Genomic DNA, 26,185 nt, shown 5'->3' on the forward strand with positions numbered 1-26,185 from the left:
TAAAGGCACAGGCATCCCAATGCCTAGTATCTGCTGCTCCTCTTTGACTGATGTAACCTACTGAGGTGCTGTAGGAGACTTAATCTAGTGAAACATTTTACACAAACCCCTTCAGAAACAAAGAATCCCTTATCACTGTATCTAACTGCATAGAGTCTCATAGCAGTTCACCAAGTTGTCTGTCTCATCTGCTGCTGGGATTCTCTAAATTCTCTGAATTTTTAATTCTAACTTTTTCTTCTTATTTTTAGAGCAGAAGTTTATTCTGTTGGATCTTCTGACTTCCACTCAGACTCAATTTCTCGTCTCAAAACTTTGTCTTCATTCAATCCACCAATGGTGATTGCATTTTGCAACTGTTATTTTGCCTCTCAGTCTGTCCCTTAGTAGTTTTTCCTCATGCCATTATGTACAACTTGATTCTCAAATATGCAATAAAGGCATTATACTATCTCCTGTGACATCTTTCTCAAAGGTAAAATCTATTATAAGTTTGGCTGAACATTAGAACTGCCGTAGTGGGTCAGACAATAGTCCATCTAATCCAGTATCCTGTCTTCTGACAGCAGCCAGTGCCAGGTGCTTCAGAGAGAATGAACAGAACAGGCAATCACTGAGTGAACCATCCCATTGACCACTCTCAGCATCTGGAAACTCTGGGTAACTGAATCCCCAACTCACCTGTGGCAGAAAATTCATTGTCAAAGTTGATAATAGGCAGGATTTTAAATATCCACCAGAGGCCTGCTGTGCATACTCAAAGCTGAGATGTGTAAGGAAAAGGCAGCTGAGATGAGAGTTGGGACAGAGCGATGCAAACCAACCTGCTGAACATGCCTAATAGGTTGCTTTTAAGGCTTTCAATTTAGCAAGGTGGGAAGTCTACGAAACAACCTGAAGAGAGAATAGTCATAAGATTTAATAATGCTTTCCACTTCTACAGCACCGTCCCTCAGCATTACCAACTGTGCAAAGTGCGTTGGGAACATCAAGATGTTAACCTTTGCAGCGTCCTGTGAGAGGCAGGTCAGTGTTCCAGTTTTATAGCTGGAGAACATGAGACACTGGGAGCTGACATGGCAGCAGAAGCATTCTGAACAGAATTCTTGTTTTTGTTTATTAAAATATTGGATCCAGTATAAAACGCCATTATACAAAGCAATATGAAGTAACAGACTGAAATACCATTGGAAATAATAATAATAAAAAAGGAATCATGCAACCCCTAGTAATGCACAATTCCGGTCCAGTCCTGTATAGAGTGTACCCACTGAGGGCCCTGTGTGCTTACCAGAAACCTAGAGGAACCAATACCAATGCCTGAAACAGGAAACTCAACTGCTCCCGATAACCTCTGAAAAACCCTTGCCAGCCTGGAAACAGAAACCAGCAGGATGGACTCAAGGCCCATCCTGGTCCTTATTTCTTTTATTAAAATAATGGGAGGCTGGAGAATCACACCATCACCAGGAAGAGCAGGTCTACGTGACTGGTGACTCCCTACTAAGAAGAACAGACAGGTCTGTCACCAGAGATGATCTGAAGAACAGAAGGGTTTGTTGTCTGGCAGGGGCTAAGATACAGGATGTGGATCTGAGGTTGAAGAGGAGCCTAAGGGGAGCAGGAAAGAATCCACTGATTGTCCTTCACATGGTTAAAAATGATGTTGCTAGATTATCACTAGAAGGCATCAAAGGAGACTATGCCAGGCTGGGGAAAATGCTTAATGAAATGGAGGCTCAGATCATGTACAGTGGGTTTCTACCCGCCCCTAGAGGAGGAGAACAAAGGGGAAACAAGATTACAGTGATCAACAGGCGTCTCAGCCTGTGAGGCTATAAGAAGGGTTTTGAGATTTTTGACCACTGAGAGGCATTCACTGAGACAGGACAGTTCTCATGGGATGGATACCACCTGAGTAGGGAGAGAAATAGACTTCTGTGATGGAGGTTGGCACAGCTGATTAAAAGAGCTTTAAACTAGGAACACAGTGGAGCCAGCTGGGGAATGATCATGTAATCTCCACGCCTGATTTTAAAATTGAGAGGGAGGAAAATCAAGTAAGAAAGGATAAAGCAATGGAGAAAGGAACAACAATGGGTAGCAGAATGGACATTAAGAGGAAGCATAATGCTGATATCAGTCAGGTAGTTGATACTGGCAGTAAAATAACTCTATCCAACTGAGTGAGGAATTTGGGCAAAGCGAGGCAGCAACAATTAAGATGTTTGTACACCATGCAAGTAGGGTTATCAACTTTCTAATTGGACAAAACCAAGCACCCTTATCCTGCTCCCTGCTCATCCCATTCCTTGTGGACCTACCCCTGCCCTGCCCTGCCCTGCCCCTTCTCCGAGGCCCCATCCCCTCTCACTCCATCCCCCCACCCTCACACACTTTCATTAGGCTGGGGCAGGGGGTTGGGGATGGGAAGAGGAAGGGCTCCAGCTGGGGATGTGGGCTTTGGGTTGGAGCTGGGGATGAGGGTTGGGGGTGCAAGAGGGGCTCTGAGCTGGGGCTAAGGGGTTCAGAGTGCAGGAGGTTCAGAGCTGGGGTGGGAGTTGGGGCATGGGAATGGGTGCAGGGTGCAGGTGGTTCTTACCTAGGTCGGCTCCCAGGACATGGATGGCAGGTCCCTGTACCCCTAGGTTAAGGGGCTGCCAGGAAGGCTCCATGCACTGCCCCTGCCTGGGACTAGGGCCAGGGGCTTGCCGTGCTCTGGCCGGGGCTACAGCCAGGAGAGTGGGGCCAGGGGCTTGCTGTGTTCTGCCCGGCGCTCCGGCTGGGAGAGTGGGGCCAGGGGTTTGCCACACTCCACCAGGTGCTCTGGCCGGGGCAGTGCAGCCAGGGGCTTGCCGCGCTCCGCCAAGTGCTGCGGCTGGGAGAGCGGGGCTTGCCATGCTACGGCCAGGGCTATAGCTGGGGGAGCGGGGCCGAGGGCTTGCTGCACTTTGCCCTGTGCTCTGGCTGGGGGATCAGGGCTTCCTGCCCTTCAAACAGTGCTCCGGGAGGGAAAGCGGGGCCAGGAGCTTGCTGCGCTTCGCTCTGCACTCTGGTCAGGGGAGTGGGGCTTTCCGCCCTCTGAACGGTGCTCCGGCCAGGAAAGCAGGGCTGGGGGTTTGCTGAGCTCTGCCCGGCGCTACAGCCAAGAAAGCTGGGCTTGCCGTGATCTGCCTGGCGCTCCGTCCCCGGGAGCGGAGCCTGGGGCTTGTCTCATTTAATACCAGACACTCAAGTTCACCCATCTTGGTATTTACACTTCTAGCATTCGTATACAAAAATGATCAATATGTAGTTGTCTGTCTTCATGTGATATAATTGAATAGGACTCCTTTTCATTAGTCTGCTTCCCTTCAGTTCCTACCTGTACTTTATCCACCTCTTTTTTCTTTTCTTTGGGACATAGAGTATCCTGGATAATAAATGCTCCCCTAAGGGATATTTCTTTCTGAAGCATGTGCTCCTCCACATCTGTCAGCTTTCCAGAGCCTAAGTTTAAAAATTCTTCTGCAACCTCTTTTAAAATTGTGGCCAGCAGTCTGGTTCCATTTTGGTTTAGGCAGAGTCTATCCTTCCTGCATAGGTTGTACCTTTTGCCAAAGTTTCGTCAGTTCCTAATAAACCTAAATCTTTCCTCCCAGCACTGTCTCATCCAAACACTGAGAACCTGCAGTTCTGCCTGTCTATCTGGCCCTGTATGTGAAAATGGAAGCATTTCTGAGATTTGTCTGATGTTATTAGTGAAGTAAGCTGACAATTCTTCATAGTGCTTGATTCTTGGATCTGGGCTACACATTGTGGGTTGATTACACAAGTCAGTAGGCAGAATAGATGTCATCCATACACCTCCTGCCTTCACTGCAGGGGAATGGATGGGTTATTTCACCTTGTTTGCTGCAGAGGCCTAGTTCTGTAAGTGTTTGACTCCTCATGGACAGATTCACAAAGATTTATTTTGTACCAACGGTGTTTTAAATTTCTGCCTGTGCACTTCGTCTGCTGCAGTTCATCTGTGACCCATCCACTGGGTCTTCCCGCTTTGCGTGGGGGGAGTGGGCAGCTTGGAACAAAGGCTTATGGTTGTGATCATCAGGTGATTGTACTAAGTCATCAGGACCTTGGCCTTTATCATTGGTGGGGCTTGTTCTTCTAGAGTGAGTTGAAAATCTAGAGTGTTCAGGAGTCTAGAGCTTTGATTGTTTGCTACCCAGGTGGGAAGAAGGGAAGACTCTTGCCTCAGCCTGGATGAAGGACTGATCAGATCAGGAGTGTGGTACAATATGGACAGGTCAAATTTGCAGTCCTAGGCTGAAGATAGGAATGAATGTATGTCTGGGGGCATGTGTTGGTCCAGAGATGGTCTGGAAGAGTCCCATTTGGATCATGAGATCACATACTATGGTATCATTTATATTGCATATGAAAAGCTACCTGTCACCCAGGACAAGGAACCTGGTGCATTTCAAAGCCTTGCTGGGCAGCACCACTGTGTGTCCTCCCAGGTTGACAGTGTTTCCATTTGGTGAGCTGTACACCCCTACAAGTCTCTCAGTCTTTGTCCCACAGATCATATGTATGCAGTCACATGTGTGTTTGTTAGCCTATGTTACACTACATGCCACTGGCAGAAGCACACAGCATATGTGTAGCTGTATGCTTCAGTGAAAAGCTCACCACACCCACACTGCTGTGTGTAGCTACATGTTAATGAAAGGCTCTGGCATGGCTTGGGCAAGTAGAGATCTATGTAGTGTGTGTACTCGGGTACCCACTCACACCATTCAGGTGTGACTTTACTCCACATGTCTAACTAACTACACAGCTATTTATAGCCGTCCTTGGGGACTACGTGAGTATGTACACTACACATTGTAGGAAGAAGGTGCACTTTAGACATATGCCTAGGTAGAACATCCTGTGTATCAGAAGGGGAACAGGTGAGCTACCCCGTTTCCTTTGCATTGTATTTACTTGTGAAGTGTAAAAGCACTTTTACAGGCTCCTTGCTGGTGCTGGAGGTAGCTGACCTCCTGTGATCCCTGCTAGGGGAGTTGCATACGCAGAAAGACTTAGCTGAATATAGACCCAGATTATAGTTATAAAGACATGAGTCTGGTCCATTTATTGTACAGTAATATACTGATATTAAATTAGTAATATGATTTGTGGTATTTTGTTTTCTAGGTCAGTTCCAAACATAGTAAAATCCTGACATTGTGTTACAAACATCGTATTCTTAAAAGGCTGTGCAGATATTAGTAATTGCTAAAAAGCGGAAAACTTTTTTTAAAATGGAAAACATACAGATTAAGATGGCATTGCAAACAGTGAACACTTCATCTTTTATTCAAAGTTACATTAGCTCAAAATTGTTACAGGTTCGATATAGATTGAGATTCAAATAGCTAGGCTCAAACAACTTTCATTAATCAAAGATTAACATGGTATAATACAGAAAGAAAAAATCAATTTGTTACCAACCCATTCTAAAAACTGCAGCTGGTCAAATTCTCCCAAGATTTTGCTCATTCTCCCATCTGTATTTATCCCTGAGTCGAAGATTGGTTATTTGATTTACCACACATACACTACCAAGATATAGGCAGCGATTTGCTTATCCTTAGCTGCTTTCCAGATAAAGTAGCAGTTAGCAATGAAAAAAATAAAGTCCTAGTTAACAGCTCTGTTTTTGAGTGCTCAGTTTTACAGATTCCAGTTCAGTTCCATTCTTCATATGGGGAGCCATCTCTGCAGAATCACCAATATATGTAACTATAACTTCAGAAGTAATGATTTTTTTCAGAACACCTTTCTTCTGGCAGCAAAATATGGGTGAGTTAGGTCAACAAAACTGTTGGGATATGGAAGGGTTAAGTAGAGACCTGAGAAACCGCTAGTGTGCTGGTATGGCATTAGAAAGTGGAGTCACAGGCAGGCACCATTTCTTTGCTTGATAGCTAAGGGGAGAGTGATAGCTCAGTGGTTTGAGCATTGGCCTGCTAAACCCAGGGTTGTGAGTTCCCTCTTTGAGGGACCATTTAGGGAACTGGGGTGTAAAAAAAACTGTCTGGGGATTTGCCCTGCTTTGAGCAGGGGGTTGGACTAGATGACCTCCTGAGGTCCCTTCCAACCCTGATATTCTATGATAAATGTCATCCCTTGCCCTCCCCTTCAGCTTGTTGGGGATAGATAAGTGTTGCAGCTGCATAAGGAATGTGGGGATCTAAAAGATATTCTTTGCATTGAGCAGTATTATCTCCCTCTCCCTTCCTTCCCAAGCTATATAAAACTGCTGATTGAGGGAACTTGTGGCAACAAATTACTGAAAAGAAATGTATTTTCAAGGTAAAGATGTGTGTATAATATGCATAATACTGTAATCAGTCAATAGGGGTGGGTATAATCATAGTATAGGGGTTTCTATTACTTCATAAGGGCTTTTGGGGTGGTGTAGTGGATGTAGGCATTTACATAGACACTTTTTATTTAAGTTAGTGCTGTAAGTAATCTAGTGCTTACTTGACAATTTGGGTTGAGGGGAACAAGTACTGCTATAAAGAAGCCCATCTACTCAATCCATCTCTGGGTCAGCCTGCTCATTCTCTAACAAAAACTGAGCATCACTGCCATTTTAAATTTATGAACAAATTCTCATTGTTGTTTGTTTGTTGGAATTTTTAAAGAATGGATAAACCTCTCCTGAGAATGAATAGTCATTAAATGTGAACAATGGAGTCCCATCGGTTACACTGAAAAAGGTCACCAGCCTCTCTGGGAAACTAAGATAAACTCCAATTTTCTTGGCCTTTTCCTGCACCATGACTGGGGTCCATGGATGTGTTTTTGCCCAGTAATTTCTCTCACACAAACCCATAACCCAGAATCCCTCTCTAGGGGAGAAGGAAAGTTTCCCTTTTCTCTGTATGGATTTTCTGGCCACTCTCAGGTCCCAGTCAGTGCTTGTCCCGACATCCACCTCCCAGTAGTGCTTTTCAGAGGGGAATCCTTCAGAGCCCAACACACAGACAGTCAAATCAAACCTCTCTGGATTTGGCAAAAGTCTTTGAGGTTGGGATTTGTGGATCAAACTCTTCTCATCCCAAGAAATGGAGATTGGGGTGGGCTGTTCTATCAAAAGTGATGTTATCTGCAAAGAGAAATTGGGCTTTCAGAAACACTGGTCTAATGTCAATCTGAGCTGGGATAAGGGGTTGTTTACAGGATAGGCCCCATACTGCACTCAGTTCTCAAGGGGGGCGTTTGGCTTGCTTGAAGCCTGCTTGAGAATGTTTTTGTTCTTTTGAAATATTTCAGAAACATGAGAGTTGTTTGAGATTCACTCTAAACTGAAAGCGATTCTGAATTATTTGGGTGGCGTTGACAGTGACTTATTGAGTGAACTTGTTCAAATATCTTAAGCAAGTCTGTATAAACTGTGTATAATCCCTACTTCAGTGAGGGACACATGCAGCTGGATTAATATTTGCAAAGAGCTATGAGATAATCAGAAGAAGATGGGAATCAAATGCAAATTACTGTCACCACTCTCAAATATTTATATCTACCATAAATCACCATCATTAAATGTGTCTCACCATTCCCTGAATGACTATTGCTAAGTATATTCAGTTTTCTCCACCAACACTATAATCAGCATCAATCTCAAATCAACACCACCACTGCCAGAGGTAACTTTTCACCACTGTCTTCAATTCATCATTATCAAATGCCATCAAAATCCCACACATTTTACTCCTGGTCACCACTATACAGCGTCATAATACCTATCATCAGTACTTTTATTAGTATGATAAGTGGAGTCACAATCACCAGCACCACCTCATCTGTGTTTTCACCCTGTTCAAATCCTGAGTCTCTCACTTATGGCTAATTCTGATCTCACAACAGTGTAAATAAGGGAAGACTCCACATAAATCCATGAAATTACACTTATCTGAAATTGTTGAGAGGTCAGAATCAGTTCCTGATATAAATGTGATTGTTGAACAAGTGAACACTGTGTGAAAACTTAGCAATGGTCTCAGGATTTGTTCTCAAGAGAACAGCATTTGATAGCATGTTTCCACTTTGATTGCTGTATTAACACAATGATTTCTGAATAATGTGTTTTCTGTTACTTGTTTTATCACAAGCCCTTCTCCATTCTGAAATCAGAGTGAGAAATAATGGACATAGAATTAAAAGGGGATCCACACTGAAGATTTCTCTCATTCTGGCAGCAGGTTGCTCCAGACTGAGGAAGCATTAAATGATTATTTAATTGTGCATCAGAAAAAATATAGGTATTAATATGCATGAAAATGACTCTAGAATGTACACACAGGCACACATTGTACACCATACCTACCATTTCCTGAACTCCTATGATTAGAAACTGAGCAGGGGTATCACAGAGCACAGACTCTCCTTGCTAGACTGGCACCTCCTCCTGGTTGTTCTGGGGATTAGCCTGAAGCCAACATCCATGTCCATCATCTGGACACTGGCACTCGGTCTCTGCTCCTGGCTTATGGCTCCTCTCTCAGCTCCCTGAACCACAGTGTCCTCTTTGCAACTCAGCCCCCCAACTGTGTCACCATCTGTGTTTTCCCCATCCAGTGAGTAGGCGGGGTGCATCTCTGTCCCACAGTCCAGCCACTTCCCAGTGGTGGTGACCCAGGCTTGCCTGCTACTCTGGGCCCCAGACCAGGCACCTTGTAAGTAGCAGCAAATAGCTGCTCTTCTGTAACCTCTGTCAATGCTATTCTCTTTCCCTGGGCCACTTCCCATACCCCCAGCACCTTCTTTGCCCTCAACTTGGGATGTTCAGCAGCTTAGTCCCAGGAGCCAGCCAGGCTGGAAGGAGGTTACTAGTGGTGTTCCTCAGGGATCAGTTTTGGGACCAATCTTATTTAATCTTTTTATTACTGACCTTGGCACAAAAAGCGGGAATGTGCTAATAAAGTTTGCGGATGACACAAAGCTGGGAGGTATTGCTAACACAGAGAAGGACTGGGATATCCTACAGGAAGATCTGGATGACCTTGTAAACTGGAGTAATAGTAATAGGATGAAATTTAATAGTGAAAAGTGCAAGGTCATGCACGTAGGGATTAATAACAAGAATTTTAGTTATAAATTGGGGACGCATCACTTGGAAGTAACAGAGGAGGAAAAGGACCTCGGAGTATTGGTTGATCACAGGATGACTGTGAGCCATCAATGTGATATGGCCGTTAAAAAAGCTAATGCAGTTTTAGGATGCATCAAGCGAGGTATTTCCAGCAAAGATAAGGAGGTGTCAGTACCGTTAAATAAGGCACTAGTGAGACTTCATCTGGAAAACTGTGTGCAGTTCTGGTCTCCCATGTTTAAGAAGGATGAATTCAAACTGGAACAGGTTCAGAGACGGGCTACTAGGATGATCTGAGGAATGGAAAACCTGCCTTATGAAGGGAGACTCAAAGAGCTTGGCTTGTTTAGCCTAACCAAAAGAAGGTTGAGGTGGGATATGATTGCTCTTTATAAATATATCAGAGGGATTAATATTACAGAGGGAGAGGAATTATTTAAGCTTAGTATCAGTGTGGACACAAGAACAAATGGATATAAACTGGACACTAGGAAGTTTAGACTTGAAATTAGACGAAGGTTTCTAACCATTAGAGGAGTGAAGTTCTGGAACAGCCTTCCAAAGGGAGTAGTGGGGGCAAAAGACATATCTGTCTTTAAGACTAAGCTTGATAAGTTTATGGAGTTGATGGTATGATGGGATAGCCTAATTTTGGCAATTGATCTTTGATTATCAGCAGGTAATTATGCCCAGTGGTCTATGATGGGATGTTAGATGAGTTGGGATCTGAGTTACTACAGAGAATTCTTTCCTGGGTGCCGGCTGGTGAGTCTTGCCCACATGCTCAGGGTTTAACTGATCACCATATTTGGGGTCGGGAAGGAATTTTCCTCTAGGGCAGATTGGCAGAGGCCCTGGAAGTTTTTCGCCTTCCTCTGTACCATGAGGCATGGGTCACTTGCTGGAGGATTCTCTGCACCTTGAGGTCTTCAAACCACAATTTGAGGACTTCAGTAACTCAGACATAGGTTAGGAGTTTGTTGTAGAAATGGATGGGTGAGATTGTATGGCCTGCATTGTGCAGGAGGTCAGACTAGATGATCATAATGGTCCCTTCTGACCTTAAAGTCTATGAGATCCCTCTTTCTTTCCTGGTCCTTACTAGCCACTGCTCTGCCTAAAATGCTTAGTTCTTTCAGCCCTCTAGGGACACAGTCCTTACTCCCTAAGCTCACATCAGCAACTGACCTACTCTGCCCTGCAGCTCCCTTTTACCTGAATCTGCTGGGCCCAGACTGGTCAGTCCTGCAACTCCTCCCTGATTGGCTGTGCATCATGCAGCCTCTCTGGGCTGCTCGGATGACTCACTTCCATAGCTCCTTCCAGGGCAGGGCATGATTAACCCCTTCGGTGCCATGACATTACATGGATTTGAAATTGCTTTGTGGTCAGAATTATGTTCTGATATAAATGTGATTTTTCCCAAGGAAGGACTGTGTACAAACTTAGCATGGTTCTCATGATTTGTTCTCAGGATAACAGCAGGCTATATATTGGTTCTGGTTTGGTTGCTGTATTAACACAATGATTTCTTAATCCTGGAAGAAATGTGTATTTTGTTACCTGTGTAAATGCAAGTCCTTCTCCAGTCTGAAATGAGATTGAAAAATAACAGACCTTGAATTAAAAGAGGCCCATACTAAAGATTTTCCTGCCTCTGACAGTAGGATCTTCCAGACTGAGGAAGCATTAGTCATTTAACTGTACAGCAGAAAGAAGTGTAGATATTAATATACACAAAATTCTCCCTAAAATGTACACACAGAGAGACATAGGAGTCCATCCCTACACATGGGCTTTTCTGAGCTGCTATGATTAGAACCTGAGCAGAGTCTAGGTCTGCCTAAGAACTGCTTTGTCTTGCAACTCAAGCCAATGCCACATCCCATCATGTGACCTGCTCATTTTGTGGTGTGGTATGTTACCAGCTTTTTCTTCCATAAACCAAACTCCTTCATGCTTTCCCCTCACCTGCATACACTGTGCCAAACCACTGGAGACTATAAGCACAATCCGCACACCACTTATATTATTTATTTTGGCAGTGTGGCTGGAGCATTACACCTCAAATGACATATGGACTAGAAATCAAAGCCATAAAATGACTTGACTGTTGCAGTACTCAGCATTGCAGCATCTTTTAGGCACCTAGCTACCCACTGGAATTCACAAGGCCTGTTCCCTGCTCCCTATTCACTGCATGGTGTAGTTTGTAATGAATACATTAATCTATTAATAGAGCTGGATATAAAAGATTAATATCTGATAGATGATGGTGTAGCAGGGTGGTCACCCTGCGCCAGTCAGAAAGGGGTTCAAAGCAGCTGAGGGAGGCTGGTTGGGTAGTCGGCCACAGGTGTGGCTGCACACAATTAGGGCACAGCTGGGGGAGCAGAGATGACCAGGCTGCCTGGGAGACCAAGCAAGGTACCTGAGGCAGAGCAGGGCTGGGGAAGGGAAGGCAGAGCTGAGGAGCTCTGGCCTGGTGAGTCCCCAGGCTGAGGCCTTGCTAAAGGAGAGGTACTAGGGCTGCAGTGAGGCAGCTGGGCCTAGAAAGGCAGCAGGTCCTAGCCTATTGCCAATGATGAGTGGCCATTACTGCAGTCTGCCCCAGTGAGGTGGGGGGGCTAGATGATGACTGGCAGTAGCCACTGAGGCAAGGTGGGTATAGGGGGTTGGGTTTCCCCTGGGAGGAACAGCACCCCAAGGTAGGGGCACCCATAGACAGCACCACAAGGTAAGGGGCACTGGGGTCCAGGAGGGACATGAGACCAGAAGTCACGGAGATAACAGGGTAGGTAACAGAGGGTGAGACACCAGCCCAGGGCTGTGAGAGCTAATTCCTCAAGGCAATCAGCAGGAGGTGCCACACCAGTGAGTCAGTGCTTTGCAACAGATGGGTAAAAATATAGCTTAAGGTTTAAAGCTGAAATGCAAGAAACCTACATGCTTAGGCCTATAAGCTATTTAATTTAGCTAAATTAGGCCTTAGGGCTTAAGATAAATTAGCTTTATAATATGGCTAATTTATGAGTGCTAACTTAATAAAGGTCTGCTGAGCTTGTCTGTATTTGTATGCTGTTTTGAAAAATAGCTACTGACTTTGGATAATAATGTCTGTAAGAGGCAGAAACTACAAGAGGGCTATTGGTGGCCAGGGTGAAATGTTAGAGACTTCCTTAAGCTAAATGCATATTATAGTGATAAAGTGATGAGAGCATTAAGTTAAAAGCTAAACTATCCAAATGGCCTGTCAGGTGAAGAGTTTCTCAAAATATCAGGGTGCTCTCAAAGATAGATGTATATATTAATGAGCTACAGCAGGTGTATGCATAACTTATAAATAGGGTCTGACAGATGGCTGGAGGTCATCACTCCTTGGAGGTCATTTTTTTCTTGACCCTGAACAAGAGCAAAAACCTCCACACTCCTTCAGGATTACATATGGCCACGTGAATAGGAAAGAATTGGAAATGCTGGTACCAGACACTTTGTTTTTTCTAACTATTATAATTTATGTGTCAGTCATATTAACATGGGTTCCCTATGAGAGAAGATTTTTAGCATAGGCACAGATGATGAAATGTGATCATTTTTTTTCTCACATGCATCTCTAGTCTCCAACAATGATGCTAACCCCAGGGTGGAGAGATAGGGTCCTAATTAGGGGCTCTACAAAAGCCAGCACCCTAGAGGGGGTGGCACCTAATTTGGCAAATGGGAGATGCTAAGCCCTGGGAATTCAGCATCTATGTCTGGGTTGTAGGGTGGGGCCTTTCTCTATGTGGGATTCTCAGCCATGAACTATTTCCTGGAGTCAGGTGCCTAAGCTTTATCTTACAAGAAAAACAGCAATGTGCCTAATTCCACACAAAATGGCTGGGGAGAAGGACAACCTCCTTTTTAATCTTTAGCCCGGTAGTTACAGCACTCACTCAGGATGCAGAAGTTCCAGTTCTCACCCTCTGCTTGAGGTGGAGCTGGGATTTGAACTTGGGTTGCCCACCATCCACCTGAGTACCCTAATCACTGGGCTGAAGGTTACAAGGGAGTTCCAGAACTATGGCTGAAGAGCACTGAAAGAAGCTTATGGTTGGGATGGGTAAGAAGAGTGATGAAAGACTGTTTGCATCCTATGCAGAATGCAGCAGCCTGAAGGTTGCTCTAAACTGTTCGGGTTACCAACAGATCTCTGGTTGTTGCCAAAGGGAGATGTGGCAGGAAAGAGTGTGGATGCTGAGCTATGCTCTAACATTTTGCATTGGGCCAGAAGTAGGGTAAAATAGTAGCTGTATATGATACAATGATTCCCTAGTGAAAGGAGAACCCCCTAGTGCTCCTATCCGTGTGTGTGTGTGTTTTGTTTTTTTTAAGAAGTTTTTGTAGTGAGAGCAACATGAAGGAACTGCAGTATGGCTGAGATTCTGACAGAAAATATATATTTTTTTAAATTCAAAGAACTGCTGTCCCCCATTAGCATACAATAGTTAAATTAGATATAATTTTCCGCTTCTCAAAATGATTTTCCCAATTAACACACACTGTATCATGAAAAAATTACATCATGAGAAAATTATCACTGTGGAAAACATATGCTAGCCCCGTGGATACTCTCAAAGATAAAATTATCAGAAGGGGGGTCACAGTATTATTAAATGTCTATATTGTACAGTGATAGTTAAAATGAGACTTCAGTTTTAAACTGGAGAGAAAAGAAGTACAAATACACCTCTACCCCGATATAACGCGACCCGATATAATGCAAATTCGGATATAACGTGGTAAAGCAGCGCTTGGGGGGAGGGGTGGCTGTGCACTCCAGCGGATCAAAGCAAGTTTGATATAACACAGTTTTACCTATAACCCTGTAGGACTTTTTGGTTCCTAAGCACCACATTACATCGGGGTAGAGGTGTATTCTGGGGTAACCAAACAACATCTTGTGGGAGAAAGTCATCACAGGTCTGTTATGGTGTTTAAAAGAAAGTGGCTGGCTAATGAAGGAAAGCAAAGAAGAAATATCTGTTTTCAGTTAAGAACATTCTTCTTAAGGACAGTAGCAGCTTACAAAAGAAAGAGAACATACCTTGTGCTGTCTGGAGATTGTCTGCAAAAAATAGTGTATTTTCAATTAGAAACTGGGTGAACAGGTATTACCTTACCTCACTCCAGGGCTGCCCAGTTGGGGCAGGGGGGGGCAAGTGGGGCAATTTGCCTCAGGCCCCCACAAGAGTTTTTTGCAGCCCCTGGAGCGGGGTTCTTCACTCACTCCAGGGGCCCTGGAAAACTCTCACGGGGCCCAGGCCCCCGGAGCATCTTCCGCCCTGGGTCTTTGGCAGCAATTCGGCAGCGGGGGGTCCTTCCGCCCTGGGATCTGCCACCGAAGTGCCCAGAAGACCTGCAGTGGGGGGTCCTTCTGCCCCGGGATCTACCGCCAAAGTGCCCCGAAGACCCGTGGCGGGGGGGTCCTTCCGCCCCAGGACCCGCCACCGAAGTGCCCCGAAGACCTGCGGCAGGGAGTCCTTCTGCCCCAGGACCCGCCGCTGAAGTGCCAGGTCTTTGACAGCAATTCGGCAGCGGGGAAGACCTCAGGCCCCCTGAATCCTCTGGGCGTCCCTGCCTCACTCAAGGAGCTGTCCCTGCAGACATCCCCAATCATCAGCTGCCAGTTTTCTCATTCAGCCACTTTTTTATACACCACACCTGATCCATCACCCAAATTTGCTAACAACTCTGAATCTTGCATTCCATAACTAAATCAAACAAAGGCCCTGTGCTTTACGAATACCAGAGACCCAGCTCACACCCCACTGACTCCTCTTTACATATGTCCCTTTCTGAGCCACCTATCCCCACAGACAGCTTATTGATAATGCCTTGAACCCACAATCTCTTCAAAGAACGATAGTGATACCTGCAATTTAAAAGTAATTCATTCTGAATCTGATTGACACTAAACTAAAATTTTCAAAGCAAACCTCCTTTCTGTTTCTCAAGCTTGTCAGGAAAAAAACAGAGAAATGAAATTTGGGTTTTCAATATGCACTGAAGCATCCTAATTTAAAGTAATGGACAGCATTCCTGCACTGCTGTGCCTCCTTTGTGACTCTCAGTGTAGGTTTACACAACAGTGGAGAGGTGTGATCCCCAGCTTGGGTGGATGTACATGCAACCACTCTGTTTGATCTTGTCCCTGAACGTAGTGGTGTGGCCACAGTGGCCCAGGCAGTGGCTTGGGCTAGCTGCCCAATTACATACCCAGGGGCCACATAGCAGGACGTTCCAGTCACAAAATATATATTCCAATCTCAAAGCCCTCAAAACTTCAGTTAGGAGTAGGAAGGAGGAGGTTCCAATATAAGGATTTAGTGTAGGAAATTATAGAGATAGGGGGCATCAAAGAAATTCAGCTGTAACTTCATGTTTCAAACCTTACAGCTGTCTGTGGAGCACTTCCATCCAGTGTCATTAACTGAGGTACAGTGGAGGGAGCTGCGGCCAGTCACCTATGAGTTAGACCCTCAAACGTGATTATCAGGCCTCTGCTTCAGAACCATTTCTTAAAATTAAATAAACCCACAATTTATTACACAGACTGTAACCTGGTATTTTAACAGAAGGATGAGAAGAAATGGTCTATAAGATATTTCAATACCATGCTGATATCATGGGTTCACTCAACCTGTAATACTTCAGACAGTGGAATAGCAGGCAGAACGTGCTTTTGTGTATGACCAATGACCTTCTTCTAGCCAAGGATAAACTTCTGAATGCACTTTTAAAATCTATCAACAGCATTTGATAGGAACCCAGGGACTGCCTGACTGGATCAGCCCAGGGGTCCATCCTGTGATGATTTAGAGCAGTGGTCCCCAAGCTTTTCATCTGGCGGGTGCCAGACGAAGGACCGTGGCGGCGGAAGAGCACCCGCCAAAATGCTGCCGAATTTCTGCGGCATTTCGGCGATGACACCTCTCGATGATGTCACTTGTCGGCAACAAGCGGCGTCATCGAGAGGCGTCACCGCCGAAATGCCGCAGAAATTCAGCGGCATTTTGGTGGGTGCTCCACCACCGGCCAGGACGCGGGCGCATTTGCCCACGGGCACCATGCTGGGGACCCCTGATTTAGAGGAAGGTGTAAGAAAGAAACCCTGGAGGAGGCAGATGTGGAATAAACATGTGCACAAAGGAATTTTCTTTCCAGCTTTGCCAGTGAGCAGTCAACTTTTGCCAAGAAGTAAGAATACACTGTGTACACTTTTATCTTATCTAATGTAACAGTGGGTATACATGTTGATCAGTGGTTCTAAAACTTTTTCATAGTGAAGACACGTCTTCATGGAGATACTGTCCCATGGACACCTCTCTTCAATAGCCATCCCTCCATGTGACAATCACAGTGATTGCTTACTTGGAAAACTAATTTGAGGGATGTAATTTAATATATTTTTAGCTGTTTTCAATGGAATTCAGCAGCTGGAAAGAAAGAGGAGACTCAGAATCATGTGGCCAGTCCAACAGCTAGTGCTCCAAGGACCATTGTTTCAAAAATATTATTATCCCTGTGAGTATATAATCCTTTCCTAGAAATCAACTCAGCTTTTCCCCTCAATGGTGTTTTGTGGCAGTGAGTTCTGGACTCAGTTTAGCTAGAGGATCCATTTGTTTTGTAGATGGCCTGAGCATTCCTCACTGTTGCAGGGAGAGCTGCAGTGTGCAACATTAAAGTGATCTACAATAGGCAGAGTTGTGGAGTCCCCTGTGTAGCGTCCCTGCTGCCTCATGAAGGAGAACTGCAGTAGTTCTTCAACTTTATGAGCCTGTTGTTCCTGCACAAGTTAGATAACAGCAGAGAGGTTTGATTCACAATACACTGGGTTTCTGCTTATCAAACTTCCTATTTTCCAGGCTTGAGGTTACGTAGTTGCAGCAATATCCAGCGTTAGGGCAGAATCTCTAATATGTGAGTTGTCCCAGCGGTAGTGCAACAGCCTAGTCATATGACTATAGAAAAGAAAACTCTGGGCCACACTCTCTTGTGAGTCTTTGTTCTGCAGGCGTACATCTAAAGAAAGGATGCATATTGCTGTTCCACTAAGGAGTGGTTCTGCAAAACTTTGGTTTTGTTTGTGTCTTTCTTTGCATAGTTGGGATAATAATACTTGTCCAGCTATATCAAGGGAGGGCTGTGCAGATTAATTACTTAATGTCTGTACATGCTTTGTACATATAAAGCCCCATAAAAATGTTAAATATTTTTATTAGACATTTCAAAGAGCCCATATATATGAACTACCTGAAAACCCATTCTGATGTTGTCACACAGGAATAATTCAACACGTGAGAACTTCAAAACTGGATGGAAACAGACTGTGATCTCAGTGATGATTGAACCTGGTGATATTCTGAACAAAAAGAGCTCTCTCAGCCATACTTGTAGCTGTTTCCATCATGTCACACTGACTCAACAGATATTCTAGGCGTCAGAGGGACATGCAGGCAAAATGACAAATCTGGAATTCTCTTATAGAGGAAAAATATAATAGAAATTATTATTATTCTTCTAAAAAAAAATGACACTCCTTCCTACCACTTGCCAAGTGTTTGATCCATTATGGTCTTTCAGAAACCCTACTGGTTTTAGCTTCCCTAACTTTACAAGATTTAGCTGTATTCCCCAAATAAAACATAGGGAATTTTGCTAAAACCAGAATGATTTTTTTTAAAATGCACTCAGTGTAATCACAGGAGGGGAGGAGTTCAGGATGGAAATTATAATATCTCTATTTTCTACAGTTTAAGTGTGAATCTGATGAAAAATCAGCACAGACTCATTGCTGCCCTCCCTGACAGTCTTTGAAGAGGAAAGCAAAGATTGAAATATACAAACATTTATTCTGGAAAATGAAATAAATTAAAGATGAAATCCTGCTCTTCCTTCTCATGATAGAGCTGGCAAAAAAAAAATCCTACTAAAATGGCATTTTCATTTAAAAGATTTTTTTTTCAGGAAAATATAAGTTTTGATTTATTGACAGGCAATTTGGAAAGAAAATAAAAATATTCTTCAAGGTTGGAATGAAATGTTTTGTTCTGATTTTTTTTTAGAGGATTTTTCAACCAACTCTAGTGAGTCGTCATGTGAATAAAGTGAGTAAAATGGACTGTGATGTTTGGAATACTCATCTCTCGCACTGAACTCAGGGGGAGCTGAGGACACACAGAATGTCAGGAGATGGAGCCTTAACATGTATTTTCTTTGTTCTGAGGTTTGTGACTTGTCAGACACATTCTAGTAAAAGATAAAGACTGAACACATTTACTTGTGCTTCTTCCTAACCAGGGGTTCAATTGTACCTTTTAGACACAGCCTATGGTCAGGAGTGGAGCCAAGCCACATTATCCCAGAGCAATCCCTAGAGGTCATTGGATGCCTCCAGAAACGCCTATGCTTGAAGGGATCAGGAGTTGGGGTTAGGCCAGAGCACAGTGACTGGATCAGGCACAAGTGAACTTTAGAAACTTTGGGCCTGACCCTGCAGGAATCAAAACCATTATAGGAACAAACATGAAGGCATTCTGCAAAGAATAGTAAGGAGATCTGTTTCTTATTCAGTGTACATAATAAAGCTACACCAGCATCATTGTACAAAGCAGGCCTTCCCACTGAAGAGCAAAGTCAATATCCCTCTGATTTTAGAGCTGTTCTCAGATTTTCAGAAGCAATAGTCACTTACCATTTTCCTCCAGGAGTGGTGCTGCAAAAATAAGCAAACGTCTAATCAGATTAAATCATCAATGAATAATGATACAAAATTCTCTGATAGAAAAGCATTAAGGGAAATACAAAATCAGGTCTTTCACCATCTGGAAATGACCAAATTTATTAGGGGCAGTTAAATATCATAAAAGTTAGAAGCAGCAAAGTGTCCTGTGTCACCTTATAGACTAACAGACGTATTGGAACATGAGCTTTTGTGGGTGAATATCCACTTTGTCGGATGCATGAGTGGATATTCACCCACTAAAGCTCATGCTCCAATACGTCTGTTAGTCTATAAGGTGCCACAGGACTCTGCTGCTTTTACAGATCCAGATTAACACGGCTACCCCTCTGATACTTAACATAAAAGTTAGAGGGAGATTTTCAAAGGCAGAAAGGAGTAACTCCCACAGAAAGTCATTGGAAGTTGGGTGCCTAACTCCTATTTATCTCTTTTAAAATATCAACCCTACTATGTCATGTTATGTTAAAGTCTGTACACAAACAACGTCAGGCTTTAAAACTGTGCTTCATTCACAAAGCTAACTCAGGCCCTTAAGTTTAGGTAGTACACCGGACCCTCACTAGAACGCACGTCTATATAGCGCGAATCCGCATATAACGTGGTCGCAGCCATGGATCCCAAATTTAATTACTTTAACTGCAATTCATTTTAACACAGTCCTCGCGTTAACACGGTACCGTGCATGGATCCCAAATCCCACATTCTAGCGAGGGTCCGGTGTAATTTGAATTACCCTGAAGAGTGTGAACTTTGTTACTTCAGCATGGAGCAATGCTGAGACTGACACAGGGATAGAAGGATATAAACTTGCCCATACTCCCACCTAGGCCAGAAGGCTGGGTCAGTTCCTGTTGCACGTTAGAGCAGGCTTGAGGGCTACTCTAACTAGTACCCTGACTGTAACAGCTCCTATGCATGGTTGCACTATCTGGGAATAGCCAGAGCATAGGAATACCCCAGGCATGGCCCCAACTGCCATGGAGCAGCATAGCTCCTGTGCTGGGTCTCCTGAAGGGCGCTCAGAGCCAGCTACACCACATTGTATCTGTCACAGAGGCCTCCACAGTGGCATATTCCTTTATAGTTCTTGGTATCAGGTGGCTGAACTGCAACTAGGAAATTTCCTAGGGATAAGTATCAGAGGGTAGCCGTGTTAGTCTGGATCTGTAAAAGCAGCAAAGAATCCTGTGGCACCTTATAGACTAACAGACGTTTTGGAGCATGAGCTTTCGTGGGTGAATACCCACTTCCTCAGATGCATCTGAGGAAGTGGGTATTCACCCACGAAAGCTCATGCTCCAAAACGTCTGTTAGTCTATAAGGTGCCACAGGATTCTTTGCTGCTTTCCTAGGGATAGTTTCTGAATCCAGCCCTAGGATGTGGGCTTTTGGTACTGAGGCCAGAAAGGATCAGTGGTAAAAAGCTTCTTGTGCCATCCCTTCACACTCATGATAGGGTCTAGGGAAATTAGGTCCCTAAATAGGCAGGCTTTATAAAAAGAACCTTCTCAAGGGTTATGAGTGACTTGTAGATTTTAGGTCAGAAGGGACCATTGCAATAATTTAGTCTGACCTCCTGCACATTGCAGGCCACAGAACCTCACCCACCTACTCCTGTAGTTGCCCCATTACCTCTGGCTGAGTTACCAAAGTCCTCAAATCTTGATTTAAAGAGTTCAAGTTACAGAGAATCCCCCCTTTTTCTAATTTAAACAAGCAAGTGACCTGTGCCCTATGCTACAGAGGAAGGTGAAAAAGTCCCAGGCTCTTTGCCATGGCACGTGGGGGGAAATTCTTTCCTGACACTACGTATGGGGATTAGTTATACACTGAGCATGTAAGTGAGACTCATCAGCCCGACACTCAAGAAAGAAACATCAGCAGTAATGCAGAGCCTTCCCCATCTAGTGTCAAGCTGTGGGATATATTTGCAGTCCTGGATGGGCTACATGCCATCGTAAGCAATCTCATCCCACAATCTCCTCCATCAATTTATCAAATTCAGTCTTGAAACCACTTAGGTTTCTTGTCTCCACTGCTTCTCTTGGAAGGCTGTTTCAAAACTTCACTCCTCTGATGGTTAGAAACCTTCATCTAATTTTAAATCTAAACTACTTGATGATCAGTTTATATCTGGATGGATCCAGACTATTCTCAGTGGTACCTGATGACAGAACAAGGAGTAATGATCTCAAGTTGCAGTGGGGGAGGTTTTGGTTGATATTGGGAAAAACTTTTTCACTAGGAGGGTGGTGAAGCACTGGAATGGGTTACCTAAGGAAGTGGTGGAATCTTCTTCCTTAGAGGTTTTTAAGTCAGGCTTGACAAAGCCCTGGCTGGGATGATTTAGTTGGGAATTGGTCCTGCTTTGAGCAGGGGGTTGGATTACATGACCTCCTGAGGTCCCTTCCAACCCTGATATTCTATGATTCTATGATCTATTTTTTCTTATGCCAACATCAACACTTATCTTAAATAACTCCTCCCCCTCCCTGGTGTTTACTCATCTAATATATTTAAAGAGAGCAATCATATCTCCCCTCAGCCTTTGTTTGATTAGAGTAAATAAAGCAAGCGCCTTAAGTCTCCTCTTGTTAGGTAGGTGCTCCATTGCTCTGATCATCCTAATAGTCCTCTGAACCTGTTCCAGTGTGAATTCATCTTTCTTAAACATGAGAGACCAGAACTGCACACAGTATTCCAGCTGAGGGCTCATCAATGCCTTGTATAAGGATAATAACATTTCCCTTTCTCTACTGGAAATACCTTGCCTGATGCATCCTAGGACTTCATTCGTCTTTTCCACAGCTGCATCACATTTGTGGCTCATAGCCATCCTGTGTTTGATAACTTTGTGGATTAGTTGCTACTGTTCTGGAAGAGTGTAGGATGTGGCTAGAAAGTTCAAAGAGTTACCCTTCAGATACTGATGTAGTTCTTTGAATTAGAGCTGGGAGAAAAATGGATTTTCCATTCCTTGAATGTTTTCAAGGGTTTGAAATTTTTCCCACATCAAAAAGGGAAGAAAAGTCAAAAATCTCAAAAATATTCACATATCAAAAACCCAAGCCAAAACAAATTCAGCTCAGATCAATTGACATATTTTGTTTCAATAATTTTGAAACATTTCATTTCAATTTTGACTTTTTAAACCTTTTGAGTGTATTTATATTTTGCCCTGCCCCCCAAGATTTTTTTCTCAAATGATGCCCCATCACGGACCCTCTAGCCGCTATTTCTGCCAGTGGACCTGCATAAAGCAGCCTAAGACCTAACTCCCAGCACTTGACTCACACATAATTTCTGGTGGGATCCTCAAGCAGGCAGGCAATCTCAGAGGTTGCCCAAGAGCACACATACTGGATCAGGCCCCTGAAGGAAGTCATTGGAGACTGAAACAGTGGGACCAGCACCCCCTGGAGGAGCCACCAAGCACTGCACCACTGGGACCAATGCTCCTGGAGGGAGCCACCAGGGACTGCACTGTAGGGAGTAGTGCCCTCTGAGGGAGCCACTGGTAACTGCAACACTGGGGTAGTTAGTGTGCTAACCCAAAATGTGGGAGATAAGGGTTTATTTCCACACTTTGCCTGATTTGAGCAGGGACTTGAACGCACATCTTACTCCTGCCAGGTAAGTGCCAGAACCACTTGGCTATAGGATGTTCTGTGACAGGCTTTTTCTCAAAATATACCTTGTGGGAGCTGTTTGACTTCATAGGAAATATTTCAATAGTCATTGCAGGGAGCGTGATTGTAGAGCCCAGTGGCTGGGACGGTCACCTGGGTGATTGGAGATCCAGTTTCCAGTCCTCGCTCCAATGACCATGTAACTTAGACAAAGTGGAACAACTTCAATAGGAGAGAGTTCTCTGGGAGAACGCCCAAGAGCACAGTGTTTAGGGGAGGTAGGAAAGCTGGCTTCAAATCCTGGATCTGTGTCAGGCAGACCGGGGATCTGAACCCACATCTCTTGTATGCCAGGTGAGTGCTTTAAATCCTAGGCTAGAGAGTATAAAGAGTCCTCTTGCTCTGCAGCTGATCTGGCTTAGCCTCCCAGTTTCCTTTGAGGATTAATCTTAGGCCATATTTTTCCTCAGCATTATCTACTAGTTATTTTAAACAGCAGAGAGGTTGGAGATGATAAGGATCCTTATATTTAGGTTGCCTAATTCTATTATAAAATATCTTGTGAGCTTTTTCTGAGAAGGTCTAACATCTTCATTGCTTGCATTAGCCCTTAAAATTCAGTTGGGGGAAAACCCTCTATCTCCTTTGAAATTCTTTTGGGTTTTACTTAACTGTAAACTGCTAGTACATTTTAAACCCTAGAATATCTATATGTGAATCCAAATTCTTTTTGTATATAAATAAAAATGTTTTGTATGTACAATTTTAGTCCTCTGTACCTGCCAACATAAAGAGTTTTCTGTAATCAGAATAACTTTTAGGGGATGACCAAATGTTGGAATATATATAATCTGTAATGGACTGTCTGTAATCTCATGCTCTGATCCCCCTGACCTATAGTAACTATGACCAGATTTCCAAAGATGGGTTGTCAATATTTGATAAGGAGTTTTTGTTATAAAATGTGTTCTGTGACTGATGACATCATAAACCACTGTTTGATATTAAGGTCAGTGAGAATAATGACTTGTCACTGATGGCTTAGTTTCAGGTGTCTTTAGCTTATTGATTGGTTAAGATAACATATCTAGGATAGAACTCACAGACAGATCATTTTGGGGAAGTAATTTTTTGTCCTGGACAGTATATAAGAACAGGGTTTTTGAGGATTTAAGAGTTAATCAAGCCACAGTCATTTCTCCAGTTATCCGACTGGCAGGTAATTTATAAAACCTTCCTTTCTGCATTGATCTGTGTTAATCTTTGACTAAATTAAAGCCACTTGACTTTGATAATTGACATTCATATTACTATTATTAAATATTCAAACAGGTAACAAAAGTGTTAAAAATCCCCATTTCCTTTTCTTTCACATGTATTCTTCAGCAAAATGTTGCTAGACCAAAAAATAATTGCTACACAGAAGTATTCTAAGCCCCACCAGGCTGATGTTGAAGTGGCAGCAGCACAGCCAACACAGGGTATAGCTGGGAGTTGCCAAAGCAGCTTTAACTATGGTAGGAGTGAGCTGGGCTGGCTTGTCTGCACCTGACCTTGCACATCTCCCCAGTATCCCAGATTCCTCTAGCACCATAAGGCAGAAACTATCACAGCTCCAGTCTGTCAGTAAGAGGGAGCAACAGGGCTAGGATCACACTCCACTGATATCCTAGAACCATCAGATGACACCAGTGGCCCCATCCACCCAATCGTCCCCCTGGAATAGCAACAGCCTGCTGCCAGTTAACATGATGTATGCTGCAGCGCTAAAGATTCAGCATTCAAACCTTGCTGATCATGGAGGAGTTATTACAATTGCTCATCCCAGAAGTTCCTGAAACTTGTTTCTTTAAATCAAGCTTATGCAATTATATAGAGAAAAAACTTTGCATTAAAATAATGTTATTTAAGTGCCAAAGTCAAGCAGTTGAAAGTTAGGAAATGTCAGATTTGCAGTTGTCTGTGCATACACAGATGCATTGATTCCAAGACCAGAAAGGTCTGACTTCCTGTAGGCCACAGGCCAGAGAACTTCCCCAAAATAATTCCTAGAGCAGATTTTTTAAACAAAATCCAATCCTTATTTAAAAGTGTCAGTGATACTCAGCCCACCATGATCCTTTGTAAGTTGTTCCAATGGCTAATTATGATTATTTATTCTATTTTATTATTGGTTAGTAATCCTCACTGGTAAAAATATATACCTTATTTCCAGTCTGAATTTGTCTAGCTTCAACCTTCAGCCATTGGATTGTGTTATAGCTTCTTTGCTGCCCCGATGAGCTCAGTTTTAAATATATGTTCCCGCTAGAGATACTTATAGACTGTGATCAAGTCATCTCTTAACCTTCTCTTTGTAAACCTAAATATATCAAGCTATTGGAGTCTCTCTCTTTCATATATTATGGTATAGCCTTTAATTATGTGATCACATACTATTTTTTCCACAGGACCTCTGTCTCATTCAGTGCACAGGATGGATACACAAGAGGACAGAATTAAAGTTTCTCTGGCAACCGTATGTCTGCCATTGTCTAACTTTGAAGGGCTTGACTTTACAACCTAAATACTTCCTTTTAATATAGCTTTTTATATGTACTTTCCAGTATTGTTTAAATATATTGAGTATCTTTTCACTCCCAGTACAACCAAAGTTCAAAGATGTTTAGACTGAGGACCCCTATTTCAGAAAGATATTTAGGCCCGGCCAAACTTTAAGTACATAAACATTCTCCTGACTTACTCCCTGTGCAACCCAACTGTCTATAATATTTCTTACTTCTTTCAGGATCACGTGATCCCCTGCAATTTCCTGAAATAGAAAACAGAAATAACGTATTTAATCTAGGCATGAAGATAATTTTCTAGTTACTGCTCCACATATGTACCAAAATAAGATCTTCTTATCCAATTTACCAAACACAAGATGCTAAGAAAGAGAGTAATCTGCCAGTCAGTAAAGGTTACCTTTTTACTTCAGCCTAAAATAACTTCTACGGTCCTTAACAAGAACACATCACATTTCATGGCAATGTCATCCTGCCAGGGGTGAAAGTAAATCTAAAGATGTACCAATATGAGGGCCTGGCTCTGGCCCCTGGGAAGGGGTGGGGCCTTGGGCAGAAGGGCTTGTGCTGTCCTGAACTCTGGCAGTGATTTAAAGCATCCGGGGCTCCGGCAGCTGCTGTGGTAGCAGTGGTGGTGGCTGGGAGCCCCAGGCCCTTTTAAATCGCTGGGCCCTGGGGCAGCTGCTCCTTCCCCCTCGCATTGACAGGCCTGCTGGTAGGGTCCTTAAAGCATTGCTTTAAAGTGCTTTAAGAACCTTACCAGCGGGCTGCCAATGTGGGGGAGGGGGGAGTACAAAAGGGGCAGCAACCTTAAAGGGTCCTTAAAGCGCAGCTGCAGCAGTACTTTAACATCGGCTGTGTTCAGACCACTTCTTACCGGGATGCCATACCAGCCTTTACCGTCCCACTTTCACCTCTGCATCCTGCTTTTACAAAGGAAGATTTTTACTCCTAAACTGATAGTGTTACTGTTCTTCAGAATGTCATGCAAGTCGTGAAGGTCTCCATCTTCCAAGCCACTGAGCACTTGATCTTGCTCCAGAAAACCACTGTGTGCTGAGTAGAG

The 26,185-nt window shown here is 43.6% G+C and overlaps 2 protein-coding genes across 3 annotated transcripts in view; one reads left to right on the top strand and one right to left on the bottom strand.

Moving 5' to 3' along the window:
• The window catches only part of LOC127032443 (zinc finger protein OZF-like), a 605,001-nt gene that overhangs the window by 321,958 nt on the left and 256,858 nt on the right, over positions 1 to 26,185 (top strand). The window lies entirely within an intron of this gene.
• The window catches only part of LOC127032169 (butyrophilin subfamily 3 member A1-like), a 35,695-nt gene continuing 12,238 nt past the window's right edge, over positions 2,729 to 26,185 (bottom strand). Inside the window, exons 2-6 of the mRNA XM_050919174.1 lie at positions 18,873 to 18,893; positions 14,220 to 14,240; positions 10,697 to 10,723; positions 6,871 to 7,147; positions 2,729 to 2,919 (exon numbers count right to left, since the gene is read on the bottom strand). Coding sequence (XP_050775131.1) covers positions 2,729 to 2,919; positions 6,871 to 7,147; positions 10,697 to 10,723; positions 14,220 to 14,240; positions 18,873 to 18,875 — 519 coding nt within the window. The 5' untranslated portion in view covers positions 18,876 to 18,893. The remainder of the gene's footprint in view (positions 2,920 to 6,870; positions 7,148 to 10,696; positions 10,724 to 14,219; positions 14,241 to 18,872; positions 18,894 to 26,185) is intronic.

The sequence above is a fragment of the Gopherus flavomarginatus genome, chromosome 12, assembly GCF_025201925.1.
Source record: "Gopherus flavomarginatus isolate rGopFla2 chromosome 12, rGopFla2.mat.asm, whole genome shotgun sequence".
Taxonomy (NCBI): domain Eukaryota; kingdom Metazoa; phylum Chordata; order Testudines; family Testudinidae; genus Gopherus; species Gopherus flavomarginatus.